This window comes from Capricornis sumatraensis, chromosome 16, assembly GCF_032405125.1.
Source record: "Capricornis sumatraensis isolate serow.1 chromosome 16, serow.2, whole genome shotgun sequence".
Lineage (NCBI taxonomy): Eukaryota > Metazoa > Chordata > Mammalia > Artiodactyla > Bovidae > Capricornis > Capricornis sumatraensis.
The window spans coordinates 29,862,360-29,890,133 of record NC_091084.1 but is presented as its reverse complement, the minus strand read 5'-3'; the positions used below and the strand labels follow the sequence as shown (position 1 = coordinate 29,890,133).

Sequence of the window (27,774 nt, the reverse complement as noted above, 5' to 3'; positions counted from 1 at the left end):
AGTCAAAGGCTTTGGCATAGTCCATAAAGCAGAAATAGATGTTTTTCTGGAACTCTCTTGCTTTTTTGATGATCCAGTAGACTTTGGCAATTTGATCTCTGGTTCCTCTGCCTTTTCTAAAACCAGCTTGAACATCTGGAAGTTCACGGTTCACGTATTGCTGAAGCCTGGCTTGGAGAATTTTGAGCATTACTCTACTAGCCTGTGAGATGAGTGCAATTGTGCAGTAGTTTGAGCATTCTTTGGCATTGCCTTTCTTTGGGATTGGAATGAAAACTGACCTTTTCCAGTCCTGTGGCCACTGCTGAGTTTCCCAAATTTGCTGGCATACTGAGTGCAGCACTTTCACAGCATCATCTTTCAGGATTTGAAAGCGCTCAACTGGAATTCCATCACCTCCACTAGCTTTGTTTGTAGTGATGCTCTCTAAGGCCCACTTGACTTCACATTCCAGGATGTCTGGCTCTATGTGAGTGATCACAGCATCGTGATTATCAGGGTCATGAAGATTGTTTTTGTTCAGTTCTTCTGTGTATTCTTGCCACCTCTTAATATCTTCTGCTTCTGTTAGGTCCATACCATTTCTGTCCTTTATCGAGCCCATCTTTGAATGAAATGTTCCCTTGGTGTCTCTAATTTTCTTGAAGAGGTCCCTAATCTTTCCCATTCTGTTGTTTTCCTCTATTTCTTTGCATTGATTGCTGAGGAAGGCTCTCTTATCTCTCCTTACTATTCTTTGGAACTCTGCATTCAGATGCTTATATCTTTCCTTTTCTCCTTTGCTTTTCACCTCTCTTCTTTTCACAGCTATTTGTAAGGCCTCCTCAGACAGCCATTTTGCTTTTTTTGCATTTCTTCATGGAGATGATCTTGATCCCTGTCTCCTGTACAATATCATGAACCTCCGTCCATAGTTCATCAGGCACTCTGTCAGATCTAGTCCCTTAAATCTATTTCTCACTTCCACTGTATAATCATAAGGGATTTGATTTAGGTCATACCTGAATGGTCTAGTGCTCAGTGATGTCCAACTCTTTGTCACCCCATGGACTGTAGCCTGGCAGGCTCCTCCATCCATGGGATTTTCCAAGCAAGAATACTGGAGTGGATTGCCATTTCCTTCTCCAGGGGGTCTTCCCAGGTCTTGGTCACAGTGCAGGCAGACTCGTTACGTCTGAGCCACCAGGGGGAATCACTTTAGCCTGTCACTGTTATGTTTTCCATTCTCTTCTATTATCTTGTTTTTAAGAAGCTTCTCTTTGGCTTTAATCAAGACTTCTGAAATTTGACAATAGTTTCACATTTGATAAATAATATGTTAATATAATCATATGACTTTGCTCCTTTAAGCTATTTTAGCTCTAAAGCTTTTTGTTTTAAGCTCTTACCAGTTAACATAAAGATACTTCTTGGAATGATAACACTTTAGAGCTGAGCATGGCCATAACCTTCAGCTCACTGATATCACCGAAATCAGTAGGGGCTTGAAGATTCACCTCAGTGAGGGTGGAAGTGAGGGCGGGTAGAGCACCAAAGACATAAAAAGATTCAGCTGAGAGAAGCCCCAGGTGGCTCTCACCTGCCTGCAGGTTGCAGGCTCCAGTGAAACAGACCACTCTCTTCATTTCCCCTTTGACCTTGCTCTTTCCTTTGGCTGCTAAGAATACCCTTCAAAACCCCGTAGTCTTGCTATCCAAATCTCTGCTCTTAGAAAATCCACCCATTCTTTAAGGTTCAAATTAAATATTACTTCCTCCCTCTGAGTCTTCCCAGGGACTCTCCCACCCCCAAACCCCTACTTCTTAAAGTCCCATCATTCTGTGTGCGGCACGTGCATTTTTAAATTTCTCTTTGTGGCCCCAGGGCCTGGCAGAGTGCCTGGCATACAGCGGGTGCTCCAGAAATGCCCAGTGAAGGACTAACGGAATGAGAAAGGTCAGCCACCACTCCATCTCCACGGCCCTTCCCGCGCAGCCAGGGTTCTGCAGGGTGGACTCCGGCTCGGCAGAGGGCATCCCAGACCCCTCACCAGCCCCGGAAGCCAGGCTGCCTGCCGTGGGAGGACTACACTTCCCAGCAATCCCAGGGAAAAGCGAAAACCCTTTGGCTTTGACAGCCACCACCACAAGTCTTTCCGCCTCCCCGGGCTGCCTGGGAGCTGGGAGCTGGGATTATGGTGGCCTGAGCAGCAAACGCAGCCGCAGGAGCCTGGAGCCCCTGACCCTTCCCCTGCCGCCGCCCCACCAGGAAGACCAGGAAAGCAGCCTCAGATCTGCCATGCCTGCCCCGCCCAGCCCCCCGGGGGGCCCGAGACGGCCTCTCCCGGACCGCCGCTGAGGCTGGACCACCAGCCAGATGTAGCCGGGCTCCGGAGCCGTCTCCTCCCCTTCTGTCTCTGAGGATCTCTCCTGCCTGATCCCCACCTCCTGGCCCAGGGGCTGGCCGAGGGGCCTGCAGGCTCTGGAGCCCTGATGCCTTCCTGCTCACTCTCCTGAGAAGCCACCTCTAGCACCCAGAGTTGGGGGCAGGCCCCAGGGACACGGACGTGGGCCAAAGTGAGCCCAGAGTGCCCCAAGGCCAGGGCCCACCATGGCCCAAGCACTGTCCTGGCTCCTTCTGTGGATGGGCTCCGGGGTGCTGCCTGCCCACAGCTCCCAGCCCGGCATCCGGCTGCCCTTGCGAAGTGGGCTGGGGGGTGCCCCCCTGGGGCTGCGGCTGCCCCGGGAGACCGACGAGGAGTCTGAGGAGCCCGGCCGGAGGGGCAGCTTTGTGGAGATGGTGGACAACCTGAGGGGCAAGTCCGGGCAGGGCTACTACGTGGAGATGACCGTGGGCAGCCCCCCACAGACGGTAAGGTTGCTGGGCCAGCACTGCCCTCCCTCCTCATGAGCCGAGGAAGAGAGGCTGGGGGTGTAGCATGCAGGGGGCTCCTGCTAAAACGGGGGCTGCAAGGTGCGGGCTGGAGGGATCCTCTCCCAAACATATCCTCTGGGATCATAGTGGCAGCAGTCAGCCCCAAAGCCCCGCTTCCCACTTCCCTTCCCCTCACAGGCTTTGACTGTCCTCGCCTCACTCCTAGTCTTATACACACACCCCTCAGGAAGGATTTGAGGGCAAGAAAAACACGTGGATGGGGGAGGCCTGATCTGGTGAAGAGTCCAAACCACAGGGGCTGTGAACAGGTGTCAGCCCACACCATGCCTGAGTCTCCCCACCCCTTTGCTCTGGGTCTTGGTCCCCCAATCTCAGCATCTAGGGTTCTGACCAAGAGATCCTGGCATGAGTTGGATCAGCCCTTTACTCCCTCTGTCTGGGCGGCCGCAGGGCAGTGAAGCGAGGTTTCTTGTGACCTCCACTCTAGCCAGAAGCTGTGAGCTGAGTGTTGCCTTCCCCAGTCCCTCCTTCCTCCACACCCCTTTGCAGCCTGCACTTCAGCCCCTCCCCCACCTGATGCCTCCCTGAGCACTGGCCAGAGGGAACTGAACTGAGCCTGGGGAAAGGACAGATCATAAATTGCATACAGCGAAGGAGTCAGAACCCCCTTCTAAGCATGAGACTCTTTCCATGAGCTGATAGGTGCTTGGGGGTGGCAGCAATGAAGAAAACACTGCCTGCCAGATCCCCATGCTCTGTGCTTCCTGACAGTCCTCCAAGGTACCTCCTAGGTGGCCATGGAGGGTGCAACCTTTGCGCCTCTGCCTGGGTAGGAGTTGGCCACAAGCAGCCCTCCGTGGGGTTGCTGTGGCTGACCTCTGTGAGCATTTGCCACCTCAGTGGGGAGTCCTGGGCATGGGTAGCAGGATGGCTGAGTATGTGCTGGTGAGTGTCACCTTGAATCTGAGCCACCCCCCTCCCCCGGATCTGTGTCTGGGAGGCTTGTCCTTGTGAGGGTCGGTGAAGGTGGGAGTGTGTCTATGGGCAGAGGGAACCGCTACACTTCCTGGACTTCTCAACAGCACTTACACCAATCTGGGGGAGAAGCACAGCCCCTCCTTTCCAATTACCTGATGGAAGCAAGACTTCCAAGCTCCATGCCACCCAGGCCTATCTCCCACCCCCCACCCCCCAGCGGATCCAAGGCTCTGGGCTCCCCCACTTACCCCTCCTCTTGCCTGTGCACTATAAACAGACTTGAGTCAGTAAAAGGACACGGTCTGAATCCAGGCCTCTAGCAGCCTGAGCCAACAGGAGGCCAGGTGTTGTGAGGGAGCAGGAAGCTGTGGGACCTGGTTTCTCTTCCCGTTTCTGCTACTGATGTGCTGTGCAAATTGTGCATAGATCCTGTGACATGGACACAGGACAGGCTGTGGGACCAACAAGAGCTTCGGGGTCAGACAGACCCGGAATGCCAGCTCCACAACCCACAGCCTTTCCTTTTCCCAGCTGTGTGGCCTTGGGCAAATTATATAACCTCTCTGAGGCTCTTGCTGTGTCTTTAAAATGGGTGATATGAGATCTCCTTTGCAAGGTGATAGTGAGGATTAACAGAGACTTTGTCGGTGAAAGCATCTAAAACAATGCACCTAGACATATACTTGACCTCCAGTAGATGTGAAATCACTTTCTCCTAACTTGCCTGGCCACTTCCGCCTCTTCTGTGTTCTGCAAGGAAGCATAAAAACTTGAGTGTTCTGAGCCTCCACATTTTACATGTAGAACGTGTAAATGGGGGGCCTATTAACCATACTTCCTTGGACCCTTGAGATAAAGTGTACACATTGACAGAGAGCAATTTTCCAATAAATGTCAGCTCCCTCCCCCTCCTTCCCAGGAGACTGGGAAAGTGGGCTTAAAGTTCAGCACCAGCCCAAGGAGCCCGTGGCAGATGGGGCAACTCTGGGGGTTGTCTTACAGCTCCCAGGCCAACACCGGCCAGTCTGTGCGCTCTTGGGTGACTTCAGTTCTCCCCTCAGCAGTCTGGGAGAAGGATGCCCTTTTTCCAGACCCTGGGGTTTGAAAGCACCAAATGAGAATGTGACAGGCACAGTGCCCTGAACAAGTAACTGTGAAACTTGGGGTGCACTTTCTGTGTGCCAGGCAACTAATTGCTGGGTTTGGGAGACTGAGACACAAAGAGACAGGAAATGTATTTTCTGCCTCAAAGAGCTTTAGTGTGGAAGTGAAAATTTAAGTCCCTGGAGGAGGAAATGGCAACCCACTCCGGTATTCTTGCCTGGAGAGTCCCATGGATGGCAAAGCCTGGTGGGCTATGGTCGATAGGGTCACAAAAGAATCAGACACAACTGAAGCGACTTCGCACCATGCATCCATACCTAGGTCAGAATCTCAGGCTGAATCTCAGGTTTGAAAATTACTGATCTGTAATACAGTGGAGTGGATGCTGTAGGTGTTATTTGCTTTTAAAAAAAAATTTTTTTTCCATCTATACTCTTCTGAGGGAGGGGTTCTTTTCTTCACTTTATTTATTTACTTTGGCCAAATCATATGGCATGTGGGATGTTAGTTCCCCAACCAGGGATTGAACCCATGACCCCTGCAGTAGAAGTATGGAGTCCTAACCACTGAACCACCAGGGAAATCCCTATAGATGTCCTGGAGGAGGTAAAAATCAGGCAAGGTCTCACAGAGATGTGCTGTGAGCATTTGTGAGCATGGTCTTGAAGGATGGATAGGAGAGGCGAGACTACTTCAGTGAAGAAAGGTCCCCCAAAACTGTGTGCTTCCCTTGTGTATCCACTCTTTCCCACCATCTCCCCCAAGACCAAGTGAGGACACAGTGAACGAGAGAACGAGTTATGTGTGTCTGGGTTTATGCGTGTTTGTTCAGGAGACAGTGAGAAACCCAGGCCGGACTTTGGTTTGCCAAAGTGAGGGGAAAATTGAATTTGTGCAGCAGAATGACAAAAGAAGCAATCTTTTAGAAAGAAACATTTGAATTTTAGAAAGAATGGGACTGAGGGATGCAGGTAGCAGGAGGCTGTATCACAAAGGTCCAAGTGTGGAGGGCTGTGACAAGGATGGCGTGAGGCTGTAAGCAGGGGAAATGGGGAGGAGACCGGGCTGCAAGGGACGGTGTGAAGCAGTTAGACCAGACTTGGTAACACTGGTGTCAGGGTGAGGAAGAAGGTGTCAAAGATGATTTCAAGATTCCCATCTGGGATGAATTAGAAAATGACAAGACCATTTGTGAGAAAGCTGGCAGCCGGGGATGGTTTAGAAGTGCGGATATACGAATATACCTTTGTATTTATGGTTACAGTTTATAAAAGTTTTAAAATAAACTCTATATAGATTATTTTGTTCTTTCCAGTGATTCCTCCATTATATAAAAAGGTCTTAACCATTTTAAGATTCTAGCAGAAGAAATGGGGACTGAAAAATAACTAGCCAGTTGGCTGGTCAGTAAACTGGACCCTGTCTCACCCTTGACTTCCCTCTCATCCTTGCATGTGTGCTGTGCCAAACCACTTCAGTCGTGGCCGACTCTTTGCAGCCCTATGGACTGTAGCCCGCCAGGCTCCTCTGTCCATGGGGTTCTCCAGGCAAGAATACTGGACTGGGTAGTCATGCCCTCCTCCAGGGGATCTTCCCAACCAAGGGATCAAACCCGTGTCTCTTATGTCTCTTGCATTGGCAGATGGATTCTTTACCATTAGTCCTACCTGGGAAAGCCCTACTCAGCCTTACTACCTACCTATTTGTGTATCTTGAAGGAGAAGAGAGTTTATTAGAGAGTTTATTAGAGATCCCGCTTCCATTTTCTCATCTCCCTTACTGTATTCATTAGCATATGTCACTGTGTTTGTGACATATAAATTTCATAAAACACCAAGCTCTTGAGGACAATGTCCTTTTTAATTGATTATTTTTCTGCAGGATTTCATTTCTCCTTAGCTAATATCTATCATAGCATCATACTCAGAAAAGGCACCTAAAAAGTGTTCAGCAAATGAATAAATAAAGTGTAAGACTTCTAAGTAGAACTGTGGATGAGCCATTGTAAGTGCAGGGCTGGAGCTCTTCGAGAAAGCATTTTCATTCTCTTCGCTTCAATGAAAGAATGTCATCTCATTGGAAAGGTATGCATATCACCATCCAAACACAGGCTCATAATTTAACTGTTAGGATTGAAGTCTGGTGGTGGTCAATTTTCAGTTTCACACATATTTGTTGAACACTTACCACATACAAAAGAGAAGGATATGTCGGTCTTAGTCCTTGGAGCACTCATCATTTGGTGTAAGACCCAGATACGTAAGCGCCTAAATATCACGTAAGACCAAGTACACTTGGTACAATGAGAAGTTAGTTCTCTGGTGGTCCAGTGGTTAAAACTCCACACTTCCACTGCAGGGGGTGTGGGTTTGCTCCCTGGTTGGGAATTCTGCATGCTGCAAGGTACGGCCAAAAAAAAAAAAAAAAAAAACAGAAGAACAGTGAGTCTTAGAAGTATACAGAAAGCAGCGGCTACTTCTGACAGTGTTAGGAAAGGCTTGCTAGAAAAGGTAGCATTTGAATATGGCCTAGAAAAATGAGAAAGCTTTGCTATTTGGAGAGTGGTTGGGGAGAAAAACTTCAAAAAGAGAGCCATGAGCTATGCTAAGAAGCTGCAAGTTGTGATAAGGATGCTATGAGGCTGACTGGGGGTTGGGCTTCATTCTGGAGGCAGCAGAGAGATGGTCTAGTGAATTTTGGTTCCAGGAAAACATTTCCAGGCTGGAGAATAACTTGGATGGTCTAGAATCCAAAAAGAGGATCTCAGTTAGGACACATGGGTCTGAAAGAAGATGTGAAGGAGAAGTCTTCAGAGAGGTGACATCACCTGTCAGGTCAACCTGATGTTCCTTGCCCCTGGCAGGGGAGAGGGAAGAGAAGTCCACTTCCTTTGAACTTCTCTGACTGTGTTTGTGTCAGGGTACACAACAAAAGGAACAAGCTTTCAAAGCACAATGTGCTTCCCAGATGGTTTAGTGGTAAACAATCTCTTTGTAATGCAGGAAATGCAGGAGACAGGTTGGATCCCTGGGTCAGGAAGATCCCCTTGAGGAGAAAGTGGCAACCCACTCCAGTATGCTTGCCTGGAAAATCCCATGAACAGAGGAGCCTGGCAGACTATAGCCCATGAAGTTGGAAAAGATTCAGACATGACTGAGCAATTGAGCACGTTTAAAGCACAGTACAGTTTACCAAAATTCCATGTTTATTATTATGCTTTCATTACATAGGCAAGGTATTAGCATGTCCCTTTTGGGGAGGAGAAAACTGAGGCTCAAAGAGATTAAGTGGTTTGCTCCAAGTTATTCAGTTATGGAAGAACAGAGCTGGATTCAAATCCTGATCTTTGGATTCCAACTCCACATACTTGGCTCTTTCCAGCACTCTATAGTCTGGGACATGTTGGTTGACTTTGAGATGCCAGTGGACAATTCTTGTGGATGCAACCAGCTGAGAGTGAAAGTGAAAGTGTTAGTCACTCAGTCGTGTCTGACTCTTTGTGACCCCATGGACTGTAGCCCACCAGTCTCCTCTGTCCATAGGATTCTCCAGGCAAGAATACTGGAGTGGGTTGTCATTCCCTTCTCCAGGGGATTTTTCCGACCTAGGGATTGAACCCAGGTCTCCTGCACTGCAGGCAGATTCTTTACTATCTGAACCATCGGGGAAGCCCTCAGCTGAGAACGGGGATCTGGAAACCAGGAGAGAAGTTGGGACTGGACAGGAAGATTTGAGGATCACCTGCAGAGAGGTAGCTATGGAAGTCAAATTAGCAAACAGACATTCTTTGAGAGAATGGAGAGAGAAGAGAGAAATGATTAGGGGAAGAATAGTGGGTACAGAGATCAAGAGAGCAAAGAAAAGTAATCAGAAAAATAGAAAACTACTAAGACTCTGTGCTGCCAATGCAGGGGGCCCATGTTTGATCACTGGTCAGGGAACTAGGTCCCACATGCTGCAATGAAGACTGAAGATCCTGAGTATTGCAAAGACCAGAATGGCCAAGTAAATGAATATTTTTAAAAAGAAAGAAAGAAAACTATGAAGATTCAGGATCTCAAAACCCATGAAGGGACTTCCCTGGTGGTCCAGTGGCTAAGACTCCATGCTCCCAATGCAGGGGGCCAGGGTTCGATCCCTGGTGAAGGAACTAGGTCCCACATGCTGCAACTAAGACCAAGGGCAGACAAATAAATATTAAAAAAAACAAAACAAAACAAAAAACCATGAAGACACAAAATGGTTTTCCTGACCCCTCCCTAGAATGATTTTCAAACTGTGATTTGTGGGATTCTGTAACAGGACCTCAAGGGTGAGGGAGAGGTTAGGAGACAGGTAAGCAGGTAGACCCTGTACATTCCACCTTTCCACTCACCAGGCATGCCCCCCGTCCCACCTGCCTCCAAGTCTCCCAGGCCTCTCAGCATAGGTCAGTTTTGTTTTTCAATAGTGGAATTCCAGGTTTGGTTGATTGACTGGCAGATTGAGTTAAAAGGTTGAAAATTAAATTAATTAAGATTAATTAAAAGGTTGAAAACTTTTGAACTCAAAGAGCCACCCTCTAAGTTAGACAACCCTGAAACCCAACAACCCCAGACAGTGTTGGCCTCAGCACTGGCAGGTGACCTCCAGATTGGGGTTTGGGCTTCAACCGTACATAAGCCTCTGCTAGGATTCTCAGGCTGTCCTTTCACACCTGTCTCCTCCTTCACCTCCCCAGGTCTGGAAGGAAAGAGTTCAGAGCTGGGAGTGGGAGGCATTGAGAAAGACTGTGTCCTCTTACTAAGGTAGGCAGTCAGGAGCCCTTCTTGGGTATCTCTGGTAAAGAGCTAAGCAGAAAACTGTGGTTAAAAATCCAGGAAGAGAAACATCCCTCAGGAAAGCTTCCTCCCTGACATCTAACTTCTCTGTCTGCTGGGAGCCACCTGGCTTGTGGGCCTGGGCAGTGGGGAGTTCTGGAAACAGACCACTTTCCTGGTCCTAGAGTTCCCTGGGCTTCTCCTGGCAGGAGGGGCCCAGTGGCTACCCTGCCTGCTGACCACTGTTACCCCACCAAGTACAGGCTGGACTTCTTGGTCAGCCTCTAGGGATTGGGGAACACTACCAATTGTTCGACTCCAGCACCTGTGGAGTTTTCACCAGATAGCCCAAGGCCTGAACCCTGGTGTCTCCTCATGGCTCGAGCAAACAGACCTATGTTGGAACATAACTGGGCACCATGGGGGAAAGCAGGTATATGCCAGAGATCAGCTTCATTTTCACCTGATAAGACTCCTAGACGATTACAGCCCCTGTAAGCTGCGGATGGGATGAGGTTAGACAACAGGAAGAACACACCATCTGACAATAAGCAGGCAGCAGTGGCTGTGATACCCTCAGAGTAGGATTTCCTAAGTGGGTTTCATGGAGACTGAAGGTGCTAAAAAGACACTTTGAGGCAAGGAGGGGATGGAGTGACAGGAAGTAAAATCTCTCTTCCAACCACAGCATTTCTGCTTTTTTCTCTTTGATAGACTGGAATACTGCATGAGATTGGAAAAAGCTTCTGTTGCTTAAAAAAAAAAATTGAAAACCATTGTCTTAGATCTGTTGTTTCAGAATAGTAGGCATGTATGTTTTTTGACCATTTACATTTATCATCGCATTTGAATAGGTAGCACTGATAAATATTAGTTGAGCTGGGTTTGAGCCTGGGGGAAACGGAACAGCCTGTCTAAAGTGGGAAGTGTACCCTTAGGGTTTGGGGTGACCCGGCCTTCTTGCGATTCCTTTAAAAACAAGACCAAGGAGTCTGCTTGCTCCCAGGTATCGATTGCCAGCTTCAGCCTGGAGAGCGAAGTGGAAGAAGAGGATGTCTGGGACAGGAGTCCATTTCTATCTGGTCAGCTGACTTGGTCAAGGTGGGAGGCGCCTGGATGGGACAGAATTGCCAGACTCAGTTAGAGGCAGGAGCTGTGTGCTGCGCTGGCCCTCTGCCATGCCCAGCTGCTGACTTGCTCCTTGTGTCCTTCCTTGCCCCTCTCTCTCAGCCTTGGGCAGACTTAGGTCTGGGGATATCCACTTAGGGAAGCAGACAAAGCTGACTCAGAAGCCTCTGGGACCAGCAAGTCCTGAAGTCACCCCAATTGCTCTAAGAACCTGGGCAGCTACTCTGTCAATTTCATGGGTATGGTGGGCATCCACTGTTATCATCACCATACACAGTATCTGACTGGAAATCATCCCTGAAAGGACCCTAGGGAGAACTAATAGCAAGAATCTATAGTCCCAGAAACCTGCACCAAATGAGGCAATTATGATTACAATTACAGTTTAAGAAAAATCGTTACAGAGCACCTACTAAGGGCTAGGTAAGAACTAGATAATGAGCTCAGAAACGTGCTCCCTGCCCTTGTGGAGCTCGCCATGTGTGCGACAGACAGCCATCGGATAAATGGTTTCAAGTTGGATGCGGGGGTAGACGGAGCAGCATGTGTTCTTGAGGACCTGTGAGCGTCCAGGCTGGGCTGGGGCGTCAGGGCAAGACCGCTGGGGAAAAGAACGTTTAAATGGTGACTTGGAAGTTGAGCAGAAGTTTGACAAAACAGGGAGAGAACATTTCAGGCAAAGGGAAGGGACTGTGCGCAGGTGACAGATGGTTGTGCTCCCGTGAAACTTGAGAAGCATGATGAGAGAGGGGGAAGAGAAAAGGGACGGCATTTGGAGTTGACCTGTGGGTGGTTAGGCGCCCCCGAAGTCAAGGGTCTCAGGACTGAATTCAGGAAGTTTTGTTATCAGTTATCTGATGCAGCGTAACAAAGTGAAACAAGAGTCATCGTCTCTCAGGATTCTGTGGGTTGGTTGTGGTTCTCCAGCAGGGCTTACCTGGGCTCCTCACGTGGCTGGTGGGTCAGCTGGGGGCCAGATGAAGCTGGGCCGGCTGGACCTCCTCCTCCATGAAGTCTTTTAACCTCAAGGAGGCAAGACAGAGCCTCCTCACGTACAGTCTCAGGGCCACACCCCAGGAGGCCAGTGCCCTCCCCACCCAGTGCACACACTCTTAAACCTCTGCTTTCCTCCTTTGTTGATGTCCTATTGGTCAAATCAAATAATGTGGCCAAGTCCGGCATCAAAGTTACGGGGGATCACACAAGGGCAGGGACACAGCAGGTAGGATTCACTAGTGAAACAATCTGCCTTTCCTTTCCAAATGAGAGAGACAGGAATGTCAAGGAGATGAAAGAGCAGACTCTCACGGATGGGCAGAACCAAACGACCCAAGCTTTGTGGCTTGTGTGCATGCGCTCAGTCGCTTCAGTCATGTCTGACTGTGCAACCCCAGGGACTGTAGCCCGCCAGACTCCTCTGTCCATGGGGTTCTCCAGACACGATTCTCCACAGAATACCAGAGTGGATTGCCATGCCCTCCTATAGGGGAACTTCCTGTTGCAGGGATCGAACCCACGTCCCCTCTGTCTCTTGCATTGGCAGTGGGCTCTTTACCACTAGAGCCACCTGGGAAGGCTTGTGTGTAACAGGGGTCAAATCCTTACTTACACTCGATCTCAGTTTTCTCCTCTGTGAAATGGAAGAAAGGCTCCTACATCTCAACCAAGAGGCTTGTGATACAAGAATATAAGGGCTCTTCCCCATAAACTCTGAGGCAGACACAGAAGGAAACAGACTTTCCTTTAGCAGAAAGAATCAGAGTTACAGCCCCCGCCCAGAGGTATGCAAAAGTGGTAAGACCCTAGCGAAGGCTGCCAAGGAAAGTTGTGTTTATTTGGCCAGAACAATAACTCTTAATAACTGGAGAACTCTCAGAATGAGAACAAGCTCCCATCTCTCCAGGCAAGTAGACAGATGACTCCTGAAGGTTCTTTTCATCCAGAAGAATGGAAGCAACTCCCATCTGCTAGTGAGAGCAAGGGCCAAGACAGGTGGGATTTGGGGGACAAGGAGTTTACCTTGATCTCACCAGCTCCATGCCTGTCTCATCATCCAAGATCACTGCTGCAAACCCCTCTAGGGGAGCCTTGCCAGTAGAGCAGAATGGGCAGGTGCATTGGTCCCTGAAGGTCTTGTTAGCACTTCCCTGTGAAGCTACCTGCCCTCAAAGGCCCCCAGGGGCCTGTTTGTTTGTTAAGTGATTGGCACTGACCTAGTCCTGACCCCAAGCTGCGGCCCTCTGGGCATCTCAAGGCCAGAGCTACAAAGACTTCTGAGTTGACCTGGCCCCAAGGGACGGGGAAGATGTAAGATGATTCAAGGACTCCAGGCTGCCGGTCAAACCAGTAGGCCTGGTGAGAGGAAGGCAGGTCTGAGCTAGAGCCACACCTATAATCTAAAAACACCCACAGTTTGGGGGCCACTGAGAGATCCCTCCCTCACCCTGAAAATAGGGTAGGTTAGCTCTTTCCCTTTTTTCCTCTAACCATTCATTAATTCAAGGAATACTTATGAGAATTTCCCTGGTGGTTCAGTGGCTGACTCAAATGCAGGGGGCCTGGGTTTGATCCCTGGTCAGGGAACTAGATTCCGTATGCCACAACTAAGACCCAGCACAGCCAATAAATAAATAAGATATACTTATTGCTAGGCACTGTGATATCCACTGGGGACACAATGGAGATTAAAAAAAAAATTAGATACAAGGAAAGGTGAGATTCAGTGGCAAGTCCTACGGAAGCATCTTAATAAGAAAATATGACCTGGTCTTTCTCCTTGAGGAAGTCCCTTCTGAGCTCAGACTGAAGGATGATGAGTAGACAGAACTGCAAGTGGAAAGGAGGATGGTCCATGAAGAGTGAATGACCCACGCAACAGTCTTTGAGGAGGGACCATGGCAGATTGGAGGACCTGAAATGAGGCCACTGTGGCTGGCGGGAAGTATGGGACAAGCTAGGCTGACTACAAGGAGGCAGGGTTGGACCATGAAGGGCTCTATAGGAAACATTAAAGCTTTAAATCTTTATCATAATAGCAAAAGGAAAACCATTGACATGGGAGGGTAACTTGCTCACATCTACACTCTGGAAAGAACATTAGCCACAGTACAGAAACAAGTTAGGGAGATCAAGGGTAGACGTACCAGGACCAGTTGAGAAGCTATTGTGATATTCTAGGATGAGATGAGAGCTCTGCCAGGGGTAGCAAAAGAGTTGGCAAGAAGTGAATACTTTCAGAGGCCTTTAAGCTTAACTGGACAGGACTCATTGATGCCTTGGATAGAGATGTGAAGAGGAAGGTGTTAGGATGTCTCTGAAGCTGCTCACTTATGGAACAGATGGATGGTGACTAACAGAGGAAACTTTGGAGAAAAGACAGATGGGCAGGACCAGGTAAGGTCAGCCCTGGCCATCTTGAAGTTCAGGTGTCTTTGAGGCAGTTCAACAAAGAGTAAGAACCTGGAGCTTTAAGTTCAGGAGTCACAGGGATATAGGTGGTGACTGCAGCCGCTGCCATGGATGAGATGTCCTGCGGACAGAGCAGAGTGGGAGAGGAAGCGGACCAAAGCCCAGGCCTTGACGTGAGCCTGCAGAGTAGACAGAAGATCCATCAGAAGCGGGAAGAAAGTATGCGACAGGGACGAGTGTTTCAAGGAGGGAGGGGGCCTTCCCTGGTGGTCCAGGGGCTAAGACTCCAAGCTCCCAGTGCAGGGGGCCCAGCTTCCATCCCCAGTTGGGGAACTAGCTCCCATACGCCTCAACCAAGACTGGTACGGTCAAATAAAAAATAACTATTACAGAGGGAGGGGTCAGCAGCATTGAATGTTCTAGAGAAGTCAAGTGAGATGACGATTGATTTGAAAACAGTCTTTTGTATTTGCTGATGTGAAGTCCTTGGTAACCGTAGTAAGGGCTGTGCTAGAGTGGAGGAAGGGAAAGAGGCAAGACTCAGTTTGAGGATGGGTTGTGGAATGAGTAGGAGGTGGAGAAATGAAGACAGCTTGTCCGATAACTTTGGTTGTGAAGGGAGAGGAGAGAGAGGGTAACTGGAGGCGGGTGTGAGAGTAAAGAATTTTTTTTTAATGAAGGGACAAGCATTTATAAATGCCAATAGGAAGAATTGCAGATTTGGGGGTGGGGGTAGGGTGGCGTGAGAGTTGAATCCTCCAGAGCTAGGAGGAGGGTCCACTGAGAGGCAGGACACAGCACAGCAAGGACAGATGGAATGATAGCCGTGGGGGATGGGGGGGTCCATCTGGATGCCCCTGTTTGGTGAAATAAGAGGGGAGGGCGTTAGCTAAGATCTGGCTGCATGTAAACCCTCCCCTTTCAGGCTGCGCAGGGGACTCATGATAGAGATGTGGGAAGGACAGGACCAAATTCACCTCTCAGAAGCAGGATCACAGTGCAAAGGGCAAACTGACAGGACATTTGCTTGGGAGGAAATGGCAACTGTTTATTTTGGTTTCCCCCTTTTTTGTGGAGGGTGCAGAGGGGGCGGCGGGGAGAGCAGTGGGAGCCTGAATTCCTGGTGTGGGGGGTTGTTAGAGGGAGGGGGAGGGAGTGGAGGGAGTCTTGCCTCCCTGGGCAGAGTGGGGAGACCTTCCTCAGGTGAGGAGAAAGGCTAGGACTGGGCACCAGGAGAGACGGGGCCCTCCAGGCTGGAAAGGGAAGGACCTGCAAAGAGGGCTCTTCCCCCTGCAGGAGAGAGATTTGGAGTGGGGAGGCCTGAAGCCTCCAGATAAGGCTGCCATTCCAGGGTCAAGGGTGGTTGGTTTCCCTCAGGGCCGGCCAGGTGCCCGTACTCCACCCCAACCCCCCACCCAACCACAGGCACCAGCTTGTGGAGACCCTCTTTCTTTGGGGTCCAGTGGTAACAGGGATCCCTGTAAACCTGAGGCCAGCCCCCAGGATGGAGACCAGAGTCCTGGCAGGTGGGGGACGGCGTCCTGAGGAGTGGGTGGGTGAAGCAGCCTTTTTAATCATTAACCTGGTTGATTGAAATCTGAACTGCTGTGCCTCCCGCTTTATTGATTCTCTCTGAAAGCGCAGCATCTGGGGCTGGTGGCTGCTAAGAGACCAGGGAGAGGGACAGAGGGGAGAGGTAGGTGCTGGGCTGGGGGGATGAGAAGAAAGGGGAGCCAGGCCAGGAGCTGGGGCTGGGAAGGTGGAGGAGGTGGGGTCTGAGGGCTGGGCAAGTGGGCGCTGGGGGAGGTGTAGTCAGCAGGGCCCCAGAGGACCATTGAGAGCAGGAAGAAGCCAAAGAACCAGATGGTGGGGGAAACACAGTGACCTGCCCAGGGTGACAAGGTCAGAGCCTGCACCACAGCCGAGGTCAGCTGACTTCACGGCACTGAGGAGAAGCGATACAGAAATGGAGGGCCCCAAGGTCGGGGGAGGAGCTGAGGCGAACGGCACAGTAAGCCGCCAAGAGAGGATTCCCTTGACAGATCACTGTGCTCCTGAGGACCAGGGCCTTTCCTTTTTGCCTGTGAGGATGGAGGAGGCATCAAAAAATGGCTGACCGCCTGAGGAGGGGTCAGGCCATCTCGGAAGGAAGAAGGATGAGGCGGAAGAGACGAAGACGGAGCTGCACAGCGAGGAACGGCAGGACAACAGCTGTCTGTCTTCGCTGAGCCAACACCAGGCCTGAGAGGTGGCTTTTCACCAGGGCCGCACACGGGACTCCTGGCTCCCCAGTACCTCTGACAGTGGGATTCCTATGTCTGGGTCCTCTCTGAGACAGAGGGGAGCACTTCGTGAGGAGCTCTATTCTGGCAGGCAGGGTCAGAAACACGTCTCCCTGTGCCATCCTGGTGCCCACAGTGCCCCTGGCCAGTGCCAGCTCCGAGAACAGCTGGTCTCTGAGCCGGGAAGGGGATGAGCCAGGCTGCCTGCTGGTGACGTGCCCCCTAGAACCAGAGATTAGGGGAAAGGGCGAGCTCTGCAGACAGGCTGGGCCAGAACCCAGGGTGTGGAAGGGCATCTGATGGCAGAAACGGGAAGGGAGACATACATGCGCCAGTGACGTGGCTCTGATGACACAGAAAACGTTCCAGTCCTGCAGAGAAGACAGAAGCAGACACAAGGCTTCTGAGGCTGTGAGGAGGCTGTCACAGGACGCCACCCTGTGTCTGTGGTCCCGGTACTAACAGGGGCCAGTCTGTCCAGTCCTGCATCTGGGAGCTTCACCCTGGACACTCCAAAGGGAGACCACGTGGCCGGGGCGGGCAGGGGGTGCAGGACAGAGCAACGGAGGGAGTGAGTCCAGGCCTCCTGTCCTAACATCTTCCTCTCCCTTTTCTCTGGCAGCTCAACATCCTGGTGGACACAGGCAGCAGTAACTTCGCAGTAGGGGCTGCCCCCCACCCTTTCCTGCACCGCTACTACCAGAGGCAGCTGTGAGTACCAGGGAGAGCAAGGGGGAGGGCCCTTTCCCAAAGACCCAGGGCCAAGGAGGGTCTGGGAGGGAGGAGCTGCAGGGAGAAGGACCAGCTTCCCAGACAGTGACCCAGTGACAGGAGGGAGAGGGGGAGTAGAAAAGCTGGGTGGAATGGTAAGTTAAGGGGCGGCCAGGACACATTCCAGTTCTGAAACAGGGCAACTTCCTGGGGGAGGGAAGAAGGGAGAGCAGCCCCAAAACTCACAGTACAATCTCGGGGCCCCCTGTCTCTCCACCTTAACTGCGGGGTGTGGGGGCTCCATCCCACAGACCTCAGTGGCTCTCGTTTTCCGACACCCATCTAAGTCGAGGCTGAGCACGCTGCAGTGACAGCTTCCTTTGCTGTGTCCTCACCTGACACAGTGCAAGGAAGCGAAGGACAAGCCTTCCACAATCCCACTGCCTGACCTGGTCATCAGGGACTGAAAGCTAAATGCTTCCCTGTGCATCCCCGGAGTTGCAGCTGAACTTGACTAACGGGTGGGAGGGACAGCAGAAGTGGGCTTTTAAGGTATGAGGGGAAGTGAGGGGTGATCTGGGACCCCCTTTAACAGAAGAGCAGGAAGTGGTGTATCTGTGTGTGAAAACATATGAGAGGAGACTGACATCCATCCCTGGACTTGTAGGCAGATGCCAAAGCCGCCTTCTCAGGCCCCTCCCCTTTAACTTTCCAACCTCAAGAAAGCAGTCAGGGAAGGGGGCGTGGTCAGGATGAGTGAAAGAGCATTCATTCCAGATCTGTGTCCCCTTGCTGGCCCATGACTTACACACAAGCCCTGGTCAGTGTGATCCCACACAGGCGGGGGGACTCAGGGTGATGAGCAAGTTTCCTCCAAGGGCTGTGCCTTGCCTACCCACCCTGCTGAGGTGCCTGTGCAAACCCTGTCCTTGGACGAACTTGCTGAAGAGATTCCACACTTACCCCGCCTGGTACTTTCTCTACCACTCAGATGGTACCACCAGGTCCCAAGGCAGCAAGTCAATGGCTCCTTTTCTTTAGGAGCGAGATAAGATTGGGGGTGAGAGGTGGGAGATGCTCGCTAGCTGTCCCTTCCGCAGCAGCAGGCACAATACACAAAGCCTAGGCTTGTTCTTGCAGGGCCTGAGCTCCAGATCTAGGAATATGAACTGTGGACACAGGAGAGCGAGCCCCAGGCAAGGTCACTTGACATTCTGTTCTGAGTGAATCATCTACGGATGCTCTGTGGAGCAGCCTGACAGCAGCGTGCAGATACCTGGGATGCGGTTAGGCACCAGGGAGTAGGTAGGATGCCGGATCCCTACTGGTTGTGGTTATGCACCCACAGATCTCTGCCTCCTTTACACAGGTCCAGCACGTACCGGGACCTCCGGAAGGGCGTGTATGTGCCCTACACCCAGGGCAAGTGGGAGGGGGAGCTGGGTACCGACCTGGTGAGCATCCCCCACGGCCCCAACGTCACCGTGCGCGCCAACATTGCTGCCATCACGGAATCAGACAAGTTCTTCATCAATGGCTCCAACTGGGAAGGCATCCTAGGGCTAGCCTATGCAGAGATCGCTCGGGTGAGAGGAACAAGGCACTGTGTCTGCACACTGCACAGGGACAGAGTTGGAGGAGAGGAGGGGTGGGAGGGGACTGAGGGAGGGAAACAAATCCGTTTAAAGAGCTGCTTGACAGGGGACAGGGTGGCAGTCTGAACTTGATCCCTACAGAGGGCTGAACTATGCTGATAGGTAGAGGAACAGGCTGTTTTTTCTACTGACTCTCGAATCTTTAGAATAAGAGAGGCCCCCATAACTCTGAGACAGGTTAAGCAGATGGGAATCAACGGTCCTGTAGATCTTTTCTGTTTGCACTGCCAGTGTGCCTTGCTGTCCCTCTCACCACCAAATCTCAGTACCTTAAGATGGTCTTTTCCCAGGAACACCCTCCCAAGTTTTGCTTTTGCCCCCTGCCCCGCTCCTCTTTCCACCGGGGCCCTCTGAGCCAGGACTCACTCCTTGTCTCTCTCTGCCACAGCCTGATGACTCCCTGGAGCCGTTCTTTGACTCCTTGGTGAAGCAGACCCACGTGCCCAATCTCTTCTCACTGCAGCTCTGTGGTGCTGGCTTCCCCCTCAACCAGTCGGAAGCGCTGGCCTCAGTTGGAGGGAGCATGGTGAGTAGGTCCTAGGAGAGGGGAGCCCCCTTGCTTCCCGCCCTCTGAGGCTCCACCACAGCCTTGGGCTCCACTACTGAGAATCAAGAGAAACCTCTGTATAGTCCCCACCTCCACTTTTCTTCTTCCACCCTTGTCTTCTCTGCATCCTTCCAGAAAGGATTTGAGGCTCCTATGGTAAACTCGGAAAGGAGGAGAGAGGATTAGGAAAACTTCAAAGGAAGTAATAATAAGGCCTCTCAAATCAAGATGATTCAGTCTGATGATCAGAAGGCAGAGATGTAAGGAGTTTAAAAGTCCATTTATTAATTAATTAGGACAACTGGTGAATGGTTCTCTATCTCCAACAAGCAGAGAAAATAAAACTTGTAATAGAAGCAAGTTATCATTCACTCCACATTTATTGTGCCAGTTTAGGTTTAAATAACTTTATATCAAGGGTTGTGTGATTCTGAAACAAGTAATTAAAAATTCTGGAAAGCCTCCTCCCCTGAATACATCCTTGACACACTGAAGAGAGTATCGATCGCTTTAGGACGGGGTCTGATTAGATGCAGGAAAATGAGAAAGCGGATGTGCAGAGGGATTTGCCCTGCTGCCCCCTCAACCCCGAAATGGCTGCTCCTACTGCTGGCACTCTGGGTGACTTGCTGTCCTTCTGTGTCGGCTCATGGGTACTGCCTTTTTTTCCCCCTAGATCATTGGGGGTATCGACCACTCGCTGTACACGGGCAGCCTCTGGTATACTCCCATCAGGCGGGAGTGGTATTATGAGGTGATCATTGTACGGGTGGAGATCAATGGACAGGATCTGAAAATGGACTGCAAGGAGGTAACAAAACCCAGGGGGAAGCAGGGAGAGGTAAGGGGGAGCAACAGAGCACGAGGCCAGACCCTGAGTTATGAGGCTGGGAGGATAAGGCAGAGGGGCAGGACCTGCAGGAGGGTTGGGGGCTGAGCGTGGGACTGCCAGGAACTTAAAGGTCACAGCGGGATCAGAGATTTAACGTGGGACCAGGGCCCACTTGGGTTAACGTCTGGTAAGGAAGAAGCACGTCTTGCTCTGTGACCCTGGGCGAGTGGTCCGAGAGGCAGAGTGCCACGATGCTGTGGAAGGCTCTGGCTTCAGAGTCAGAGCCTTGGTTTCTAGCTCTGGTCTAGCTACGTGCCCTCAGGCAAGTCACTATTCTGTGTTTCAATTTCCTTATCTGCAAAATGGAAGTAAAAACAGCTTTTCCAAAGACTGTGGTGAAAACAGAGAAAATGAATAAAGTGTTTATCCCAGTGCTTGACACATGGCAGGACCCAGCAGCTAACTATTTGGGCATTCCTGACCTAGATTCTTAATGTACATTAAGTTAGAACAGATACAGATGTATTATGAAAAGTTAGAAGTATTATACAAGACGTTTTTATTTTCAAGATTTGGAGAATGTCTACCCACCTAAGAAAACACGAGTTAACGTTTACTGACTGCTTCCTATATGCCGGGCACAATTCTCAGCACTTCAAATATATTAATTTATTTAATGCTTATAGTAACTCTTTGAGGTAGGTACTTTTATTATCCTCATGTTACAGATGAGGAAACTGAGGCACAGATGTTCAGTAACTTGCCCAAAGAGATCCACCAAAGAAGTGGCAAAGCCAGGATGCCAACCCAGGAAGGACCCCAAGTAGTCAGACTCACCCCTCCAATTTTGGCCAATGCCTGGCATCAAAAAGGCTTTTGATATGCTAACCTCTTTTCTCCCTCTCAGTACAACTATGACAAGAGCATCGTCGACAGTGGCACCACCAACCTTCGATTACCCAAGAAAGTGTTCGAAGCTGCTGTCAAATCCATCAAAGCAGCCTCCTCGGTCAGTGGGAGTAAGGACAGGGATACAAAAGATAACAGTGTCACGGAAAGTCACGAGGGCCACAGTCCTCCACAAGAGCCAAGATGCCTACCCTCAGACCCCTCTACTTAGATCACTTAAAAGTGGTTCTCTTCCATGGGCCTCAGTCTGTTCGCACACAGTCTCCCTGGTCAGTTTTAGCCTTCACTCTTGCTCTCTTCCTCTAATCCCTGGGTTTTGGCTTAGCTTCCCTCGGTGTAGGTACTTCACGGAAAAGCACATCTAGGGCCCAGTAAGTGTGATCTGAAAATGGGAGGGGCGAGGTGGCCTCACTGTTATCCCTTTCTTGCCAACACAGACGGAGAAGTTCCCAGATGGATTCTGGCTAGGGGAGCAGCTGGTGTGCTGGCAAGCAGGCACCACCCCGTGGAACATTTTCCCAGTCATCTCACTCTATCTAATGGGCGAGGTCACCAACCAGTCCTTCCGCATCACCATCCTTCCACAGGTATGTCCCTAGCCGTGATCAGTGGGGTCCCAGGACGAGAACAAAGTATACTAAGAGATAGTCAGCAGGCCTGGCTTCCTGGAACTCGGAAGACAAAACAGATGAGGGCCCAGTGGTAAAGGGCTCTGGGGGAAACCAGACCCATGGAGCTCAGGGGCGGCCAAGGCAAACGCAGCCTAAGGGTATCGACACCAAGAAGGCAGAGCTGGTGTGGGAGAGAGGAAAACACGAACTCTCACCCTGTGACTGCTTATCCTCAGCAATACCTGCGGCCCGTGGAAGATGTGGCCACCTCCCAAGACGACTGTTACAAGTTCGCCATTTCACAGTCATCCACCGGCACTGTCATGGGAGCGGTCATCATGGAGGGCTTCTACGTTGTCTTTGATCGGGCCCGGAAACGAATCGGCTTTGCTGTCAGTGCTTGCCATGGTGAGAGCACCAGGGATGGGGGTGTGGGGTCAGTCTGTTCTCCCTGTCCAGCGGTGAGGGCACCAGGCCCCTATCCGTCTGGGAGGGAGGTACCTCAAGCCAGAGGCCACACATTGTGTAAAAGCTAGTGTCTGTGCTTGTGCTTTTCTTGTGGTCACTTGGCGTGGTGACCCCTGCCTGGACTGGCAACCTCTGTTGGAGACTCGGAGCAGTAACATTTGCTCCGGCACCCCGGAAAGCTCTAGACCCACAGGCAGTAGGTTGGGCCAGCGGCTACCCTGTCAGCTGCCGTAAGCCAGAGCCGAACATGACTAGCAGGGGCTTGCCACTGAGTTTCAGCAGGAGCAGGTGAGTTTACTAAGTATATGTGGGGCTGGCTTTTTGGTCAACTTAGAATGACTGGATTTTAGGTATCATTCCTACTGGACAGGGAGACAGGAAAAGGTTGCTGCCCTCAATGACCTGGCGGGGAGAGCCATGCCTCCACTAGCAGTGGCTGTCTGTCCTGCTCCTAAGCATCACCTGGAAGGGAGATTCTACAGCCTCCTCAAGGGCTGGTTTCAAGGCCTGTCCCAGGAACCTCGTTCTGCTGTGTAATCCTAGCTGCTTTGTGACTCACATATGCCCTTTCCCCAGTGCATGATGAGTTCAGGACGGCAGCGGTGGAGGGCCCTTTCGTCACCCCCGACATGGAAGACTGTGGCTACAACATCCCACAGACGGATGAGTCGACCCTCATGACCATAGCCTACGTCATGGCTGCCATCTGCGCGCTCTTCATGCTGCCCCTCTGCCTGATGGTGTGCCAGTGGCGCTGCCTCCGCTGCCTACGCCACCAGCACGACGACTTTGCTGATGACATCTCCCTGCTGAAGTGAGGAGGCATGCGGGCAGGAGAGAGAGACACTCCCGAACCGCAGCTGGTGGTTCACCCTGGCCACGAGGAGGAGACACGGATGGCACCTGCGGCCAGGGCACCTCAAGAGCCTCGCCCACCCACCAATGCCTCTGTCTTGACAGAGAAGAAGGAAAAGCTGGCAAGGTGGGTTGCAGGGACTGCACCTGTAGGAACCAGGACAGGGAAGAAAGAAGTACTCTGACAGCGGGAATACTCTTGGTCACCTCAGACCTGAGTTGGGAAATCCTGCTGCTTGAAACTTCAGCCCTGAACCTTTGACCACCATCCCTTTACAGAGTCTCCAACCCAAAGTATTCTCCTTTTCTTACTTCTGGAAGTAAGGCGACCTCCCCCCGCCGCCCCCAACAGGTGTCTCTGCAGTACCCTGGCAGAGCAAGGGCCAATCTTGTTTCCCTGCTGGCCAGTCAGCGGGAACGGATGGATGAACAGGTTGCTATTTGCTTTAGAGATAGGGACTGTATAGACAAACCTAACCTTGGTGCAAAGACTGCCTCTTGAATTAAAAAAAAAATTAAAAAACAATTTGTACAAATAATTTGTACAAATGGGGGTGGCTGGACGAGGAGACAGAGAGGGAGTGCAAAGACAGGGAACAGCTGGGATCAGCGCTAGGCAAGGTTAGAAAGCGGCTGCTCGCCAGGCCCAGTTTTAGACAGCATCTCCAAGACAGAGCCCATCTTCTAGGATGGGTGTTGCTTCCCAGCGTCTTCTTTTCTGTGATTGCAGCCGGACCAAAAGTGCGATGGGAAAAAGGGCTTCTCTAGCCAAAAGCTCTTTTTAGCTCTCTTAAAGGAAAAGTGCCCACTAAAAGGTTCCATCTGACAAATGAGTTTCTACCTTATTAATTCCTTGTCCCTACCTGAACCCTCTAGTCTACATGTGATAGGCAGCACCGAAACATCCTCAACCGCAGGAGCCCCAGATGCCCTATGGGAAATCAACCAGAAGAGAGCAAATACAATAGGCTGCACTTTGTCTTCCTGGCTGCCTGTTCACCCCACCCCCACCCAAGCCCCATTCCTCGGGAGCTTCGCAGCTGAGGTGCTAAGAGCAGATAGGAGTCCTCCCCTCGCTAATCCTTGAAAGCAGAATCCTGGAGATTCATTCGACAGGTACAGAGTTGATGCTCTATACCCCTGCCTGGATTTCTTTCTGTTCAGCTGTAAGTGGCAGTAAGATCTTGACATAATCAGAGCAGCTTCATTGCCTTCTCACCCTCTCAAGGTCACCCTCATTTATTTGGCTAAGGCATCCCACAGTGGCACTAGTATTATGCCAAGAGTGTCAGGAACACAGGGCTTTTTGGCTCCAGCAGCATCACCTTCAGGAACTAGGCTGCGTGGAGAAAGGATGGCAGCCCCCAGGCTTTCTGATTCCTTTCACCACAAGAGTCCCTTGAAGGACGCCAGCCTTGGCCCCATCCTGCTCTTTACACCCAACTCCTCATACGACTTGGGCACCCAGGCTGGTTCTTGGGCCAGGCAGTGGGGACCAAGTTCATTTCCTCCCTATCAGTTCTAAGCCAGTAGACTAGACCAGTGTTAGTGGGAAGAGCTGCATTCTCTGACTGTTCCACTGGATCCTATTCCTATCTGGTCAACACACTGCTTCCAGGTATGGGACCTGCAGGGAGTGCAAATACCTGCAGAAGAGGCAGAAGGAAACACAAGCAGGGCCTCGGGAGATCCTGGCCTCAGTCAGCTGCCCACAAGCCATAAACCAATAAAACAAGAATACTGAGTCACAGTTTTTTATCCGAGTCCTCTTCATTCCCACTGCACTTGCTGCTCTGGCTGGCTGGGAACACCCCATGACCACAGAGACTGACAGGAAGATTGGAGACTGCCACTTCCGGTTCCGAACTTACTGTGTAAATAAACTTCCAGAATTGCTTCTATGAAATGAAAATGCCACGTTCTGCTTTATAATTCTTGACCCATGCTGGGGAAAACTGGCTTTCCCCAGCTCTTTCCAGGGCATAAAACTCAACCCCTTCATTAGTAAGACTCATTGTCTGACTTTTTTCTTTAAAAGAGAAAACTTGTACTTATTTTTCTTTTCATGGTTTCTTCCTTTCTTACCCTGAAACCATGAACTCTGAAGTGTAAAAAAAAAATCTTGACCACAGCTTCTTGCTTGTAAAAATATGTATTATATATTTCTATTTTTAAATCTACGCCAGAAAAATGACTGTGCCATCTCCACTCACTGCATCAGGGGCCTTCCCCATGGGTCTGCATGGCTTGTACCAGTGCAGGCCAGGGGACAGAGGTAAAAGGGAGAACAACGGTGGCCAAAACCTAAGTGTTGCTTTTGGATGGATCCTGAACAAGAAAGCAGAGAGCAATGATGAGGCCCGGCCCCCACGCACAACCTTCGCCACACTGTCCCCCTGTGGCAGCCGGCTTTCCAGGGGCTTTCATTAGGAAGCAGTTAAGCCCCCATCCCCTTCTTCTTTCTCTTTACGGCTCTGGCGTCAAGAATTTGTGGGAAAGAAACAGAATATTCTTTATACCTATTTCTAATTTCTAAATTTTCATGGGATATTGAAAAATACAGCAAAAGGCCCGAAGGCTGCTGCCAAGTTGAGGGGAGATAAAATCTGAAGATTACAAGATAAAAAATGAATCCCTCCCCCAAGTGAAAAAAACAAAGGAACTGGTCTTCCACATTGCCGCCTTCCCTGTTCATGATAGCTGCCAAACGGGAGACATTAATATGTCATCAACCAAAGAAAGAGGGTCATCTGACCTCTACAGTGGGGAGTGTTTCAGGCCATTTCAATCACCCTATGAGATGCCAAGGAGATCTCGGGAAATCCAGCTCCTTATACTGATGCCAGTCAGTAAACCTGGGCAAGTGAGACAAGAGAGGAGAAAAAGTCTGTTCATGACCTGACAGGCCAGGGTGAAAGACAAAGAGGGAAGCATCACATAAACACAGAGGAGAGAATTATTTGCTCTGACAGGAAAAGTCTCTGCTACCCTCGTAAGGACTGCCAGTGCCAGTAAGCATTTCCAGGTCCAAGAATGGGAAAAATTCAGCTGTTGGTAATATAATAATATCCTTTCTCTGGAGCTAATTTTTTATTAATGCTTAATTTTCACTTGGGCTTTCCTGGTAGCTCAGCTGGTAAAGAATCCACCTGCAGTGCATGAGACCCTGATTCAATTCCTGGGTTGGGAAGATCTCCTGGAGAAGGGATAGGCTACCCACTCCAGTATTCTTGGGCTTCCCTGGTGGCTCAGCTGGTAAAGAATCTGCCTGAAGTCATTTCCTTTAAGAGTAAAGATAAAAGGATAGGAAAAAATTCAAAGCTCTAATAGAAACTCAACTTTCCCAAGTATAAACCTAGGAACTGGAAGTGCTCAGTAAGAAGAGGTGGAAAAATGACTCAGTTCCAACTAGCTATCCACAGAACAAATGACTAATAAACTTGAAATCTAATCTCCCTTCTTCATATTACTTTGGTCTCCATTTTCTCCCTAACAGGAAACATGTCCCCCTAGCTTTCTGGCTTCAAAAATTCAAACCTATATCCCATGATCATTCTGAAAGTAATTTTGCACAGACATCTCCTCACCCCAGTGCCTGCCTGGAACTCACTCAAGGTCACCAAACAACTTGGTTGTGAACCAACCGCCTTAACCTTCAGGGGGAAGAGGGAATAGCTAGACCAGGAAACCAGAAGTGAAGGGGAAGAGGTGAGGACTTCACAAGCTTGGTCTGTGAGAGCTTGATCAGAAGCCAAGGCAGTGGTGGAAACGGAGGGCGTGGCCCAGAACAGACCTGTGGGCTGTGCTAGTTTCTAAAGAGATGACTACCCAGGAAGCAGGGTGGACAGAAGTCTGTGGGAGGCATGGGGGCAATGGGACCTGGTTACACTGTTATTCTTGGACTGTGAATTTTGCTGATGTAAAACAGACTATTCTGTGAACCTAATGTCATGTACAAATAATGAGTGTTAACACAGTAAAACATTCAAAATGAAAAGTCAAACTGTCAGGGTTACATCTTGTTTTCCTCAATCAGTCTCATTTTCTCCATTTGGAGGAGAGGGGCTGAACAGCACTGAGGCTTCCGGAGGCTTTCAGTGAGCAAGGCATCTGGCTGAACAGCAGGTGAGCACCAGGGTTCAAATCTGCATACATGAGCCTTAAGAAAATGGACTAGAGGCTGAGCCAAACCAAAGCAGGGTGACCGTAAAGCAAGAGTAGCTTCCTAGCTGGTTTTTTACATGTATCTGAAAACAGCCCTAGGCAGGAATACCGTAATTTCAAGGCCAAATGAAACATCACCTTACCTATAATCTGCTTCCCCCAGAGGACCTGCAAGGTGAGGGGGACAGACCATTTCTGCATAATATACATACTTTCATTTACGAACATTTGAATACAGACTTTCTATACACACATTACCTATATAATAAAAATGTACATGGCATGAGTATATGTCACTGTATAAATATAGAGTTTTAGAAATCTGGAACCCGCGCATCCTGTTCACATCAGTTTCTCCTCTTCATCCTCCCCAGTCAGGTCCGTCATTTAAGAGTTGGACAAAAGGGACAAGTGTCATTTGTGTTGGTCTGGGCCCAGAATTTGATACA

General features: G+C 50.3%; 2 protein-coding genes across 7 annotated transcripts in view; one reads left to right on the top strand and one right to left on the bottom strand.

The window, feature by feature from the left end:
• The first annotated feature begins 2,157 nt into the window (after positions 1-2,157).
• On the top strand, positions 2,158-27,047 carry BACE1 (beta-secretase 1). 4 transcript variants are annotated; one of them, XM_068988635.1, is made up of 9 exons: positions 2,158-2,850; positions 17,196-17,284; positions 18,654-18,738; positions 19,403-19,465; positions 20,163-20,297; positions 21,226-21,327; positions 21,665-21,814; positions 22,075-22,246; positions 22,883-27,047. In XM_068988635.1, exons 1-9 carry the CDS (start codon positions 2,590-2,592, stop codon positions 23,122-23,124), a joined length of 1,299 nt encoding a protein of 432 aa, XP_068844736.1. In that variant the 5' UTR covers positions 2,158-2,589; the 3' UTR covers positions 23,125-27,047. The 4 variants fall into 4 exon arrangements, with proteins under 4 accessions (XP_068844736.1, XP_068844735.1, XP_068844734.1 ...); XM_068988634.1 differs by having other exon boundaries at positions 19,328-19,465; XM_068988633.1 differs by having other exon boundaries at positions 18,654-18,870.
• Positions 25,357-27,774, bottom strand: part of RNF214 (ring finger protein 214) — a 46,893-nt gene continuing 44,475 nt past the window's right edge. For all 3 annotated transcript variants that reach the window (XM_068988629.1, XM_068988631.1, XM_068988630.1), the window contains one exon: positions 25,357-27,774. In XM_068988629.1, the coding sequence (XP_068844730.1) occupies positions 27,709-27,774 (66 nt within the window). In that variant the 3' untranslated portion in view covers positions 25,357-27,708.

Coding starts and splice junctions, on each gene's coding strand:
- BACE1 (XM_068988632.1), top strand. CDS start 2,590: ATGGCCCAAGCACTGTCCTGGCTCCTTCTGTGGATGGGCTCCGGGGTG. Junction 18,871..19,327: donor CCTATGCAGAGATCGCTCGG/GTGAGAGGAACA, acceptor TCTCTGCCACAG/CCTGATGACTCCCTGGAGCC. Junction 21,328..21,664: donor CCATCAAAGCAGCCTCCTCG/GTCAGTGGGAGT, acceptor TTGCCAACACAG/ACGGAGAAGTTCCCAGATGG.